At 35.2% G+C, this 13,583-nt stretch overlaps 3 protein-coding genes across 5 annotated transcripts in view; all 3 read left to right on the top strand.

The window, feature by feature from the left end:
* SWEETIE (HEAT repeat-containing protein) overlaps window positions 1-5,627 on the top strand; it is a 28,380-nt gene extending 22,753 nt beyond the window's left edge. For 2 of the 3 annotated variants that reach the window (XM_016339300.3, XM_021122290.2), the window contains 14 exons: window positions 263-319; window positions 476-562; window positions 731-859; window positions 945-1,148; window positions 1,283-1,750; window positions 1,905-1,970; window positions 2,179-2,276; window positions 2,389-2,488; window positions 2,693-2,837; window positions 3,123-3,430; window positions 3,510-3,644; window positions 3,759-3,923; window positions 4,020-4,145; window positions 4,365-5,627. In XM_016339300.3, coding sequence (XP_016194786.1) covers window positions 263-319; window positions 476-562; window positions 731-859; window positions 945-1,148; window positions 1,283-1,750; window positions 1,905-1,970; window positions 2,179-2,276; window positions 2,389-2,488; window positions 2,693-2,837; window positions 3,123-3,430; window positions 3,510-3,644; window positions 3,759-3,923; window positions 4,020-4,145; window positions 4,365-5,375 — 3,099 coding nt within the window. In that variant the 3' untranslated portion in view covers window positions 5,376-5,627. The remainder of the gene's footprint in view (window positions 1-262; window positions 320-475; window positions 563-730; window positions 860-944; window positions 1,149-1,282; window positions 1,751-1,904; window positions 1,971-2,178; window positions 2,277-2,388; window positions 2,489-2,692; window positions 2,838-3,122; window positions 3,431-3,509; window positions 3,645-3,758; window positions 3,924-4,019; window positions 4,146-4,364) is intronic. The other variant, XM_016339301.3, reaches the window with a different exon arrangement.
* An 898-nt stretch (window positions 5,628-6,525) lies between these two features.
* LOC107635741 (Flavodoxin family protein) lies at window positions 6,526-11,603 on the top strand. The gene is made up of 12 exons (XM_016339298.3): window positions 6,526-6,896; window positions 7,065-7,142; window positions 7,229-7,333; window positions 7,563-7,654; window positions 8,226-8,410; window positions 8,664-8,761; window positions 8,907-8,981; window positions 9,175-9,285; window positions 9,440-9,562; window positions 9,873-9,992; window positions 10,326-10,542; window positions 10,630-11,603. Exons 1-12 carry the CDS (start codon window positions 6,753-6,755, stop codon window positions 11,157-11,159), a joined length of 1,878 nt encoding a protein of 625 aa, XP_016194784.1. The 5' UTR covers window positions 6,526-6,752; the 3' UTR covers window positions 11,160-11,603.
* Window positions 11,604-12,205: 602 nt separating this feature from the next.
* LOC107635739 (small ribosomal subunit protein cS23) lies at window positions 12,206-13,479 on the top strand. The gene is made up of 2 exons (XM_016339295.3): window positions 12,206-12,544; window positions 12,977-13,479. The coding sequence occupies exons 1-2, from the start codon at window positions 12,290-12,292 to the stop codon at window positions 13,256-13,258; spliced, it is 537 nt and encodes a 178-aa protein (XP_016194781.1). The 5' UTR covers window positions 12,206-12,289; the 3' UTR covers window positions 13,259-13,479.
* Window positions 13,480-13,583: the final 104 nt, after the last annotated feature.

The following is a 13,583-nucleotide window of genomic DNA, read 5'->3' as shown; positions in this document are numbered from 1 at the left end:
GCTTTTTATTCTCTTCTCAATCTTAATTTCTTCACTGTATTAATGGAATAGTATTTCTCCTTTTGACACTAATACGTCTTTGTAAGTAAATGCTATTTTTGATCTAGTGTCAAGAGCTAAACCATTTTATTGTATCAATTATCTGGTTTTCATGTTGGGAAATCCTAATCAGTCTTTGATGTTTGCTTAATCTCATGCTTTCTCTATGGTTGATGGAATTTCTTCTTGATGAATTTATTTTTATGTGAATTTGGACCAACAGTTTGAAAAAGTAGCTGACCCCGAGCTTCCTGGGCATTTTCTACTGGAACAGTTTCAGGTATTTAGCAAGATATGTGGCAAATCACAATCATAATTCCTTCTGCCTACTTATGATTGCTGAAAGGTCCCATAAAACTAATGCTTCATTTATATGGTTATGTCAAGTTTGAGTTTGTTGAATTGCTTGGAATAACCAAAACTGTTCTAAATACAGGCCCAACTAGTATCTGCAGTTCGTACAACCTTGGACACATCTGCTAGTCCTAGTTTACTTGAGGCAGGCTTGCATTTGGCAACCAAGGTTTGGTTTATTTGCAAATTTGGAAATCCCTCAAACTTGTTTCTGCATAGCCAATTGTGGGCCTTGGGCTCCGTAAACATGTATCTAATATTTCTTTGGAAGTTAGAAATATATTTGCAAGGTTTCCCACAATATGCAATTTAACACAATACTATGTGAAAATTTCAGATACTCACAAGTGGAATTATCAGTGGGGATCAAGCGGTGGTCAAGCGTATATTCTCATTAATCTCACGTCCATTGAATGATTTTCAGGACATTTATTATCCTTCGTTTGCAGAATGGGTCACAAGCAAGGCATGCTTACTTTATTTTTGTGTGTTATCAATGTCTCGAATATGTTTATATCAGCTCATTTGTCGTCGTATTAATTTTATTGTAGATCAAGATAAGACTTCTGGCTGCTCATGCTTCTCTTAAATGTTATATTTATGCATCCATGAGAAAGCACCAAAATGGAGCTCCAGATGATTACCTGGCATTATTACCATTGTTCCAAAAGAGCTCAAGTATTCTGGGAAAGTATTGGATCCGTACATTGAAGGATTATAGTTATATATGCTTGTACTTGATCCCAAAGAAGGAGGTAAGCCGGGACTTGAACTCTTTATACTTCAGTGCCTCAGAGGGTACTTCTTTATTGAAAGACAAACGTGGATCAATATGAAACTAGTTATATGTTCATGGTTGTCTTCTCATTCTACTTGCACTTTCTTGCAGTGGAATTTGTTCCTTGATGGGATCCAATCACGTATTGTTTCTTCAAAGTTGCGCCCATGCTTAGATGAATCTTGGCCTGTAATTTTGCAAGCACTTGCATTTGATGCAGTTCCTGTGAATCCTGAAGGCAGAAATGATTCCACCAAAGCCTCAGTCGAAAACACCCAAAAAAATAGTGTCTCTACAAGTCAACATAGCATGGTTGAGTTGAAGAGTGAAGACTTCAAATTCCTGTGGGGCTTTTCCCTCCTTGGTCTGTTTCAGTCACAACATCCTATCTTTTGCAGGCCAATTTTACAGCTGGCGTTCAGTGATGCTAAGCATGGAGGAAACTCGCCAAATAATGAAGTCAACACCTCGGGCTTGAAATTATATGAAATTGTACTACCTATGTTTCAACTTCTTTCTAGTGAAAGATTTTTTGGCGCGGGATTACTTAGCATGGGTATTTGCAAAGAACTGCTACAGGTGGGTTTGTTTCTTATGAGATTCTTTGACATTCACAAGACTAAATAATTCTTATGCTGAATGATCATGAGCAATACTCATGGAATTCTTAATAATTCATATGCTGAATGGTCATGAGTAATACTCATGGAATTCTTATATTTGGTGGATGCAGATTCTTTCATATTCCACGTACATGGATAATTCTTGGAATAGTCTTGCAATATCCATTTTATCACAGGTAGGCATTAGATAAATTGCTATCTGAACTGATTTTTTGTGTGTATTATATTTTACGTTTTTTGGTTAAATTTATGATTACACTTAAAGCACTTTATTCCTGATGAAGCTTGACTTGTGCCTGTATGACATTTTCATCTAGTCTGGCGTTTGGTGCTTTGGCCAGTATTTGTGACTAACGAATTTCGTTTCTTTTGTTTTCTCTACAGGTTGCACAGAATTGCCCACAAGAAATATTCAATAGTGAAAATTTGGATTTGATAATAACAGAACTTTGTTTAGATTACCTTTTTAAAGTGTTCCGGAGGTAATTATCTTTCTGTGATTGGTAATTTAATATGAAGTTTCAACTCCCAGATAGATGACATGCATCGAATATATATAATCTGTTAAAATGGTTTCTGTGCTTTGTTGTCCAGCAGTGAGAGAATTTCAGTGCCGCGTCCCAAATGTGATGTAAATGTGATACATACACTATGTAGCACAACAAGGGAAGTTATTAAACGCATTGAGACAAAGGTGTGTCTGCTGTGTACGAACTGGTGCTCTTATTATTATCTGAAATTATGAGCCAATATCTTGTATCAGTATTATTATTATTATTTTTTTAATTATTCTTCATTGAAGGCTTTGGGCAATTTGCTTTTATCTTAAATTCAACTCTTTGTGAACTGATTCTGAAAAGTGAGCTTCATTGCTGATCTAATACGTTGACTACTTCAGACACACAAACACGCAAAATCTGTGGTTCTGGCATTAGTGTTAATGGGCTACGAGTGCATTAGGGAGGCTTCAACTGAAGTTTGCTTATCAGAAGCAATTGACATGGTCAACTGTTCAAGTTCTTTATTAAAGAAAATCATTAATGGTAAGCCTTTATAGTTGAAAGTAGCTAATCCATAGTAATCTATGGTCCGTTGTAAATAGCTACTTTGAATATTTATATTGACCTTTATTTATTTCTTTCTTGTTTCTGCTTGTTTGTATTCCTGTAGTTTTGGTATAATAGGTATTTTTGTGGGTATATGAACCATTTTACTTCTGCAGATTTGAGATTCTTTAATTGTCGCTCAATATCAAGCTCCCATAGTAGTGAATCAACTATAATTCATTCAATAGTCAACTTATGCTTTTTCCCTCAATTTGTTTATAGATGAGGCTCACCTTGATGATGGCGCTCTGCAACTAAGAGAACTGTTTGGAACTTGTCTGAGTGTGGTTGCTGCTATGACTAAGGATTGCATTGAGGGATTCCATTTGCAGGAGATTAAGGGTTCCAACTTGCGCAAATTAATACAAATGAAGCTTGTGTTTTCTCTTGAACAAAGTATATCGATCGCCAAATTGGCTCTTGAACTAAAATGTGTTGCTGATGGTGAAACAAGTAACTCTTTATGTGCTAATGCCCTCAGATATTGCATACGATGTATCCAAACCGTACTTAATGATTCAAATTTACAGGTAAGTGTTATGTAAAAAATTGCGTAGCATGGCTGTTACCTGGAAAGAAACCCAAATGACAAAAGTTTGTTCTCGACAGGTTCAAGTATTAGGTTTGCAATTTCTTAAAGCCAGGGTTCAAAGAGATGCTAATACAGAAGATAAGTCTTTCATAATGTTTCTTGTTGGGGAGCTAATAACCGATATATTCACTTTGATCCAAAAAACATTCAAGGTATAAGAAGCATTTGCATCTGTGGTGCCATTGGTAACACCTAATATTATGTTAGTTTCTTAGTAGATTGTTTCAATTCAATCTAGCTAAAAGATTTTATGATTTCATTGGCAGAATCCCATAACAAGAGAATCCGTAACCATAGTTAGCGAATGCTTGAGTCTAATGGTGCTATTACAAACCCTGTCGAAAGGTGATGATTGCCAGCGAAGTTTTATGAACATTCTTTTGGAGGCCATTGTCATAATTTTCTTGTCTACGGAAGATGGATCCTCTAAGGTAATATAAACTGAGATTATTGCCAGCTTAGCACTCTTTTTCTTATTATTAATATCTTAAAAAAATTGTTCTTTTGATCGTGCAAATAAACGACAGGAAGTCAGTGATTTAAGAAACACGGCCATTAAGCTTGTTTCTCGCCTTGCTCAAATTCCTTCATCAGCAATTCATTTCAAGGATGTTTTGCTATCAATGCCTCCTCTGCATCGCGAACAACTCCAGGTACTTTATGCTACCAACGTGCATGTTTTGTGAATTTATTTAGCAATCCTTTAATATTTTTCTACAATCACTGGTTGATCACCTCAACCAAGATAGAAATTATATTTTTGCAAATGGCAAATTCCATTTTCCTGTCAACAGAAATAATAAGCTTTTTTTTTTTTTTAAATTTCTGACGTAATCTCCTGTTGCTTACTGCTGTTATTTCACTACCTGCAGGGGGTAATCCGAGCTTCTGTAGTAACACATGATAAAAATCCAATGGAACTAAAAGTACCAGTTTTGGACATTAAAATCCCAAAGCCATCAACAGAAAGTGAAGATAAGCATTCTGCACCACCGGCTGCTATCGCGGCTCATGTAGATGAAAATGATGAGGAAGATGATGAATTTGGTGAAGATGATTGGGATGCCTTTCAGTCTTTTCCTGTGTCTAAAAATGAGGATGGAGATGAACCAGAAACAGAGGACGCTGCTGAAGGAAAAGATCCTTGCCTGGTTGAAAGCTCATCAGAACCGAAAACAGAGGATGCTGCTGAAGGCAAAGATCCTAGCCTGGTTGAAAGCTCATCAGAACCGAAAACAGAGGATGCTGCTGAAGGCAAAGATCTCAGCCTGGTTGAAAGCTCATCAGATATGGAACGTTCCACCAGAGTTGATGAGTTTCAAGAACGTTCCATCAATGGTGAAAATGACCTCAATGGCGTTGATTGTCTAAAGACTGATGAACAGACACGTGATCAAACTAATTCCGATGCTGAGAAGTCAGGTAATGATGTGCATCCAGAGATGGAGAAAGAACTGCAACATACTCAAACAAGTCTTGACACTAACAAGGTAAATAGTAACGAGCATCAAGAGATGGAAGAAGAACTGCATAGTAACGAGCATCAAGAGATGAAAGAAGAACTGCATAGTTCTGAGCTTCAGGAAGAGGCAACATCAACCCCAGGAAATGAGCAAGGTTCTTCTTATCATAGAACTGAGGCAGAAGCTGAAGGATCGACCAAAGGGGACTTATCATCAGATAATTTGCAAAGAAAGCCTTCACCTGAACCATTTGTCTCACACTCTCCGCCACTTGGACAGGGTTATTGCGAATCAGAAGATGCTAAAGACGGTGTAAATGAACAGAACTCAGATCCGCAGCCAGGAATGTCCCAAGGTGCAATAGAAAGTGAAAAAAGTAGTGATAAGTTAGAACCAGCTGGTGACCACCGTGATGAGTGAGGCGTTGTCAATGGAAGGCCATGACACGACCGCACGAGATTATAATATTTATGAATCCCACGATCCCACATCTGCATGAAAATCGCGATTAAAAAGATGCATGTATAATTTACTTGTACCATTTTTTGCGCTCCAACTAATTGTATTTTTGTTGCACATATTTTATTCTCTAGCTCTGTTGTTAATCTGTATTATTATTCTGTTATTATTTGAGAAGCTTTTATTCATTTAGTTTTTTTTTGGGTGACTTTATTCATTTAGTTTTTCTATGAAGTTTAATATTTTTTAGTGAGAATATTTAGACACACAGATTTTCTTAAAATATGGGTTGAGGGTTAGGTGTCAGTGGTGTAACTTCAGAAACATCTATGTAAATGTATTTTAGTTTTTACTTTTGAAACTTTTATTTATTTAGTTATATATGTTCTTTTGGTTTTTTTACTTAATAAAATAAAGAGAAATTTAAACTATGAATTTCCTATATGAAATTTTAACACATGAATCTCTTATTTTTATATTTATATAAATAAAAATGCTATTTGTATATCAAAATTAGTCACTAAAATTAACCTTTAATATATTTGTGTATAAATACATGTATGATTTAATTTATTTTTAATATATATTCGTATTTTAATATGTATTTTATATTAGTAGCTGATTTTAGTAGCTGATTTTAATATGTACATAATATAGTCGTTATATAAATTGTCCCAGTCTATTAAGTACGTTTGGAAATTTTTTCACAAAATAACAAATTGTATTTTTTTAATCAAAGATAGGGAGATTCAAATTCGCAACTTCTTAAATGAATATGTAGAGATTATGCCATTTGAACTATAACTCATTAGTTAACATAAATCATTTCAGAGTAAGAGAGTAGTGTTTTTTTATCTAAAAATATGTCTGGGTAGGATCATTTATGCGTAAATGGATAATTTATGTGTGAAAGAATAAACACAGATATTTAAAATGATTTATAATGAGAATAGGTTTGTAAATTATAATTTACTAAAAAAAAAATCATTAATAATTTTTTATTTATTTAAAAGAAAAGTGTGAATAAAGAGCGGAGCATTCGAGTTTCACTTTTTTATTTTTGGGTACTCCGATTTTTAGGAAATGGAAAGGAATACAAAAATCGAATTCTGAGAGTATAACTTTAAAAATACCAAAAATGTTATGAAAAAAATTAGCCTTGGAGTTTCGTGTGTGTTGAGAGTTGGGACTTGGGACTCGAGAGAGGTGAATGCTGCGGCTGACGGCTGATAACTTAGCAAGTTAGCATAACCGGGTGCATCTGAGCTGAGCTGAGCAGAGCAAGTCGTGGTTGGGTGGTGCTGCTGCTGTTTTGGAGAGCGTAGACAGTCCAATCCAATGGAAGAGCAGCACCGCAAGAATCTTCTGGTTCTCTATGCCTCACAGACTGGCAACGCTTTGGACGCTGCTGAACGCATTGCTCGCGAAGCTGAACGAAGATCATGCCCCCTTACTCTCCTCTCTCTTGATCAATATCAACCTGTATCTACTTATCTCCCTCTTCACTTCCCATCTTTTTTTATATTTTTCCCAGTAACAAACAAAATTGAACTTTATTTGGTGAATTCTAATCCTCTGCCATCGTGTGCTGTTGTGTTGTCTTTTCTTATGGTTTGAATTGAGTGCAATGTTGTTTTTTGTTGTATACAGAGTATGTTGCCGCATGAGGAGGCTGTGATTTTTGTGGTTTCTACCACAGGCCAGGGTGATACTCCTGACTCCATGAAGGTGGGATTCAGAGGCTCTTTTTTAGTATATTCTTCGTTCTCTCTTTTTCCTTCATTCTTTTTCTGATTCTTCTTTTGCATATTTAGGTCTTTTGGAAGTATCTTCTTCAGAGAAGCCTAAGCCAGCATTGGCTGAAAGGGACTCTTTATGCTGTTTTCGGTTTGGGCGATTCTAGTTATCAGAAGTATAACGTAATCATTTTTATTTGCTTATCCAAAGGAAATAATTATTTTTTCATGGTTCTGTGTTTACTGGAACTTAAATGCTGCATCACTTGTTGCCTACTTACTTATTAAGTTCATTACCTTCTGCTAAATCATGGAGGGAAAATAAAAAGATGTGGATTTGAGAATGGTGATATTGGGAATATTTTCTCTAGTTCGATGTTTTGAACAAAGACTTAAGTGAGAACCATTGCAGTTTGTTGCAAAGAAGCTGGACAAAAGATTAATGGACCTTGGAGGAACAGCTATCATAGAAAGAGGCTTGGGGGATGATCAGCACCCTTCAGGGTATGATTGTGGATTCTGCTTTTTGTAAATAAAATTCTGCTCGATTTGGTTAACAGGAGTATTAAAAAGTTTGATTGGATTGGATAATTGATTATAGAAAATGGTTCTGTTCTGCTCCTGTATTGTAAATGCTTCTTTGATTAGAAAATTTAGAAACAGCGGATTGCCCCAAAATTTTCTATAGTGAAAACTCAATTTCAAGAAATTGTTCTACAGTACAACACACCAAAGTTCACCAAGGACTAATATATTCTTTTCATGCCAGAAACAGGGTTTTTTTAATTGAAGGCATTATTTGAACTCTACCTTTTAAAATTTCTTCATTAAAGTTTGTTAACTGTGGATGCCCCTCACTTATAAATAGTCTAGAGACTTATCCTTGAGAGACATGAGGCTTGTAATATCAACTACCAGCTATGGATAATATAATGTACTCAGTCTCATGTTTTGAAATTGATTTTATTTTTAATTGAATTCATCTATTCTTAAATCAAAAATTAATTTTTCATTCTTCAGATATTGTTACATAATTTTTCTGTTTTGAATGACTAAATTGCATAACTGTTTGTAGCTACGAGGGTTCTCTGGATCCTTGGATGTCTTCTCTGTGGGGAATGTTGAATATCATTAAACCAGAATTCTTCCCAAATGGTCCTGATGTTGTGATTCAGGACAAAGTATTGATTGATCAACCCAAAGTCCAAATCACATATCACAATATTGAAAATGTTGATTCAAGTTTTTCTACTGCATCAGGTATCCCAAACTGATTAAGATCTTGGTTGACCTGCAATGTTCCCTTAGCAATTGTTATGTGATCCCAATTAATTGGTCTTTAATCTGTAAAGAGCATCTTGGTTCTTGTCATACTTGGGCATCATCTTAAATACTACTATTATGATGATATAAAGCATGGTTCATTGTTGAGCTGCACCTTTAACAGTTTATGTTTCGCTTTTTTATTCCTGTTGTTTGTGTTATATTGATTAGATTAACATGTGACTTTCAGATTTAACTAATCTTGATATTCAAATTGGGAGTGCACGTTCAATGCATCCTGGAAAATTATCTTCTGACAAATGTAGGCCCGACTGCTTTCTCAAGATGGTATTTGTTAAGACACTTTATTATTGCATAGTTGTGTAGAGGTTTACATCCATCAAGATGGGGACTTCTATAAACTCAGACACAAAACTATATATGTATTCAATATATGTTGCTTGCTTCAAGTTATTTGATTCTGTTTGTGCAGGTAAGGAATCTCCCTTTGACCAGGCCAAATGGTGGAAAAGATGTCCGCCATTTTGAATTTGAATTTGTTTCAAATGTAGGTCATCCTGTGTCTTTTTAATATATAGACTATAACTTTATTACTTATCGAATTACTTTTGGTATGATATTGCAACATATTAAGAATAGATCATGATGTTTCAAACTTTTTTTCACCTGATGAGGTAAAATAGCTTCTAGGTTATTCATCTTCCTCATTTGAATTAAAAGACGCGTCTTGATTTCTTCAGGCCATTGAATATGATACTGGGGATGTCCTTGAAATTCTCCCTGGTCAGGAGTCAGCTTCAGTTGATGCTTTCATACGACGTTGTAACTTGGATCCTGATTCATTCATCACAGTGAGTCTTTTTAATATGAATTATGTTGTATTCTGTAGGATGAGGTTCTTCTACCTTTCTCGGCATGGATTGAGTTTATACTATGCTTCCTACCTTCCTATATATGTGTGGCGCACATGTGCCTGAACTTTGCTACCAATCCCCTAAATTTCAGGTTAATCCAAGACAAATGGATGGTATTACCGATAGTAACTCTAGAGTCCCTGTAAAATTAAGAACTTTTGTGGAGTTCACGATGGATATAGCTTCAGCTTCCCCTCGACGGTATTTCTTTGAGGCAAGATGCATTATGTTTTGCCTGTTCTTTTATTATGTAACTTCACGGAGAAATATTACCTAATTGAATCAAATGTTCCCCTGTATTTCTTTTATGTTCTTCAGATTTTGAAGTTTTCACCTTGGATGAAGCAATTGAATAAGTTAATAAAATGATCTTGGTGATGAACACTCTGGTGTTTAATCTTAGCGTTGTTTAAAATTTCAATTACTCTGTTATTCATAATGGATTGAGAGTCTTATGTAAACGTCTTCTTATGTGCCTGTAATTTCCTTGATTAAAATCTAACTTGAATAATTTGATATTGCAGGTTATGAGTTTTTTTGCAACAGCTGAACATGAGAGGGAAAGACTCCAGTATTTTGCTTCACCTGAAGGAAGAGATGACCTGTATCAATACAACCAGAAGGAAAGGAGAACAGTTCTTGAGGTAAGGTCAATTAGTGGTGCGTCAGACATTATTTTTCCATGTGTCACATAGTTTTTCTATGCATTGAATTCTACATACAGCTTAATATGCACTTATTTTTCTTCTTCCTGATGTGTTTTAGCAGTATGGTATGTGCTGTGCAATTAAGTAGCGAATGATTATGAATTGAAGAATAAATTGAACAAAAGTGGAAAGGAGGAGGATAAGATAGCCTCTTTAAACAAATGATAGCTTTCTTATTTGGCTTTCAGTTATGATTTGTTTACTCGTTGATTATATGCATTTCCTGAGTCCAACTTAACATATATGCCTGTTCTTTTTCTCTGCACCAAGGTATTAGAGGATTTTTCTTCTGTACAAATGCCATTTGAGTGGTTAGTGCAATTGGTTCCTCCATTGAAAAGAAGAGCATTCTCCATATCTTCTTCTCACTTAGCACACCCGAATCAAGTACACTTGACTGTGGATGTGGTATCATGGACAACACCTTACAAGAGGAAGAAAAAAGGGCTATGCTCCTCATGGCTAGCTGCATTAGATCCTCAAGATGGTATAAGCCACTTCTCTCTATTTATTTTAGTGAAATAACCATCTCTTCACCTGTTGGCGTGCCTAATTATTTTTTTGTTATAAGCAGTCATATATATTCCATCCTGGATCCATAAAGGTGGTCTTCCTACACCGCCGCCATCACTTCCCCTCGTACTAGTTGGACCTGGGACAGGATGTGCACCTTTTCGCGGGTTTGTCGAGGAAAGAGCCTTGCAAAGTGAAACTAACTCAGTTGCTCCAATTATTTTCTTCTTTGGCTGTCGAAATGAAGACATTGACTTTTTGTACCGAGACTTTTGGTTAACTCATTCACAGAACAATGGGGTACTTTCGGAAGCAAAGGGTGGAGGATTCTATGTTGCTTTCTCAAGAGACCAGCCGCAAAAGGTTTATGTTCAGCACAAGATGAGGGAACAAAGCCAGAGGATATGGAACCTGTTAGCCCAGGGTGCGGCTATTTACATAGCCGGTTCTTCTACCAAAATGCCTGCAGATGTAACGTCAGCTTTTGAGGACATTGTATCTAAAGAAAATGAGGTTTCAAGGGAAGATGCAGCTAGGTGGATTAGGTCACTAGAAAAGCATGGTAGATTTCACGTTGAGGCATGGTCTTAAAAAAAGCCTTAAGAGTCTTAGACGAAGTTTAAGGGATATCAAGAATATACCAAGTTTCTGTTCATGAGGGGCTCACTTGCTGGTTTAGTTGATATTGACTTATTGATTCATAATTAAAATTGGAACTTTCGTTTTATGGTCTTTGACAGTTTTAGGCTACATAGAGAAATTGGGTGTTCATGTTATTTCCAATTTAGGAGATATTATCCTCCATTCAAAGCAATTATAATATAATTTTATTAAATTAGAAGTGACATTATCAACCCTAGAAGTGATGTAGATAATGTTGTTTGTATTATTTTTGGTTGTTATGTTGTTTGTATTATTTAAAGAAGCTATTATATGCGTTTGACAAATGTTTGCAAGGAGGAAAAAGAAAAGGGTAAAAAAAAGGGAGAGTGACTTAGATAAAAATTCTTAATTTTGATATATGGTTTATGTGGAGAATTTTTTATATTGCAATTTGATTATTTGCTATTATATGTATAATTTTTCAAATAATGATTATTGAACAAAGAGATAATAATATATGATTAGATAATTATTTATACTTTAATCCAAAATTAAAGCCAAGTCTAAAAGAATAAATTCATTTTACAAAGATTTAAATATATATTTTTTTAGTGTTCGATCGGTGAGAAAAGTAGATTTTTTTATCTAAAACTATCACACACATATTTTTTAACCCTAATTTATAAAAATCTACTTCAAATATTTGCTAAATTAAACACGAATTTATCTCGTCGGAAAGAACGTCGAAATCCTCTTCAGAAGAAGTTTGGACTTTACGTTGAGACCCAAATCACATCAATTTTAAGTAATTTTTGGAATAATAATGATGTATAAAAAAAATTATATTTACATTAACATGTAAAAAAAAACCTAGTTCTTTAAAATAAAAATAAATAAATAAATAAGGATAGAAAAGTTTCTTATTTCTTACTGAATCTGTTAACCTCAACAAGAATTTTTTTTTTTTTTCACATGTCAGTAGGTACCCGATTGAAAGTAAATCGGGTGGATCCAAATACGGTATTCCCTTATCTTCACTTCAGTTTCACTTCTGCTTATCTCTCTGTCTGTCACTCTCTTCAAACTTCAAAGCAGCATTTAGAACTCAGAAGACAGACATGTTGTCCATGGCACTTCTTCAGCCAAACGTGGTTCCCACTCTCTCTCTAAAGCCTTCAACTTTTCCATCGCAATCTCAAAGCCTCACCCTTAGACCCCTCAAAGCCTCATCCTTTCCCAATCCAAAGCCCTTCTTCTCTTCTTCAACACCAAACCCTTCAAAGCTCTCTGCTTTTGCGGCACAATCTGAAACTGCTCAACAAATTGTTGCCGAAGATGATGCCACTTCTTCAGATTCCCCTCCCCAGCCTCAGGTTCATCCACCCCTTTCAAAAGGGACATTTTTCTGATTAATTTAAAAGTTTTTTTTTTCTGTGTTATGATTAAGTTATTTGTAGATAAGCATAATTGATTATATGTATGTAGGACAATCATGTAATTCCTGTTAGTACTTTCGAGTTTCAAAAGGGGTGCAGAAATTTCAGGATAATATATATGTGGAGAGTCATGAATATCATTTTTATTCTCTAATTTATTTTATTCTTTTAAATCTCAAGTTCTGTGTTCATTTGAGACTTAAGCTCCATTTGAAATAGTACAATATTCAGTACTTTAAAAGGGGTGCAGGAATCTCACGATAAAATGTAGCATTTTAAGTAATGGAAATAGTGCTCATTACCTAAATTTACCTTTCCATAATAATATTATTCTGACAGTTTGCATTTGATATTGTTGGTGTGATTCAGAAGCTTGGAGTGGTAGTGAAGCCAACGGAGAAGCCAAGACTTGTGTTGAAGTTCATATGGATGGAGAAGAACATTGGCATTGCACTTGATCAAATGATACCAGGGCATGGAACTATCCCTCTGAGCCCTTATTACTTTTGGCCAAGGAAAGATGCTTGGGAAGAGCTCAAGGAATTGCTTGAGAGCAAGCCTTGGATATCTCAGAAGCAGATGATCATTCTCCTCAATCAAGCCACTGATATCATCAATTTATGGCAGCAGAGTGGTGGCAACCTCGCATAAGCTTCACTGTACAATATTTGTGGATGCAAACCAAACTTTTTCTTATTTTTCATTCTTCTTGTTTAATGTTTTTAGTGTCAATAGAATGTTCCCCTCTTAAAATTATGGTTATTCTGTTGTATTGCATTGCACTCTACATCTCTCTCTTTCTGCTTTGTTGCTATGTATTCCACACAAGTCACCAATTCTTTTAGATGAATCTTTATATCTGAATTTTGTAACCCCCACTTTTACTCCAAGTTCAGAGAAAATATACCACTTATGCATGTGTAGTTGTGTAGACAACAAAAGAAGATAACAAAAGACCACATTTGGTAATGCTAGG

The sequence above is a fragment of the Arachis ipaensis genome, chromosome B4, assembly GCF_059453495.1.
Source record: "Arachis ipaensis isolate K30076 ecotype BB chromosome B4, ASM5945349v1, whole genome shotgun sequence".
Taxonomy (NCBI): Eukaryota; Viridiplantae; Streptophyta; class Magnoliopsida; order Fabales; family Fabaceae; genus Arachis; species Arachis ipaensis.
This window is presented reverse-complemented; position numbering and strand designations above follow the sequence as displayed.

What these genes read in the sequence shown, in the direction of transcription:
- LOC107635741 (XM_016339298.3), top strand. Translation starts at nt 6,753, where the DNA reads ATGGAAGAGCAGCACCGCAAGAATCTTCTGGTTCTCTATGCCTCACAG. An exon ending in GATGATCAGCACCCTTCAGG is followed by an intron (nt 7,655 to 8,225) that starts GTATGATTGTGG and finishes AACTGTTTGTAG; the next exon opens with CTACGAGGGTTCTCTGGATC. An exon ending in ATCCTGATTCATTCATCACA is followed by an intron (nt 9,286 to 9,439) that starts GTGAGTCTTTTT and finishes CCTAAATTTCAG; the next exon opens with GTTAATCCAAGACAAATGGA.
- LOC107635739 (XM_016339295.3), top strand. Translation starts at nt 12,290, where the DNA reads ATGTTGTCCATGGCACTTCTTCAGCCAAACGTGGTTCCCACTCTCTCT. An exon ending in ATTCCCCTCCCCAGCCTCAG is followed by an intron (nt 12,545 to 12,976) that starts GTTCATCCACCC and finishes GGTGTGATTCAG; the next exon opens with AAGCTTGGAGTGGTAGTGAA.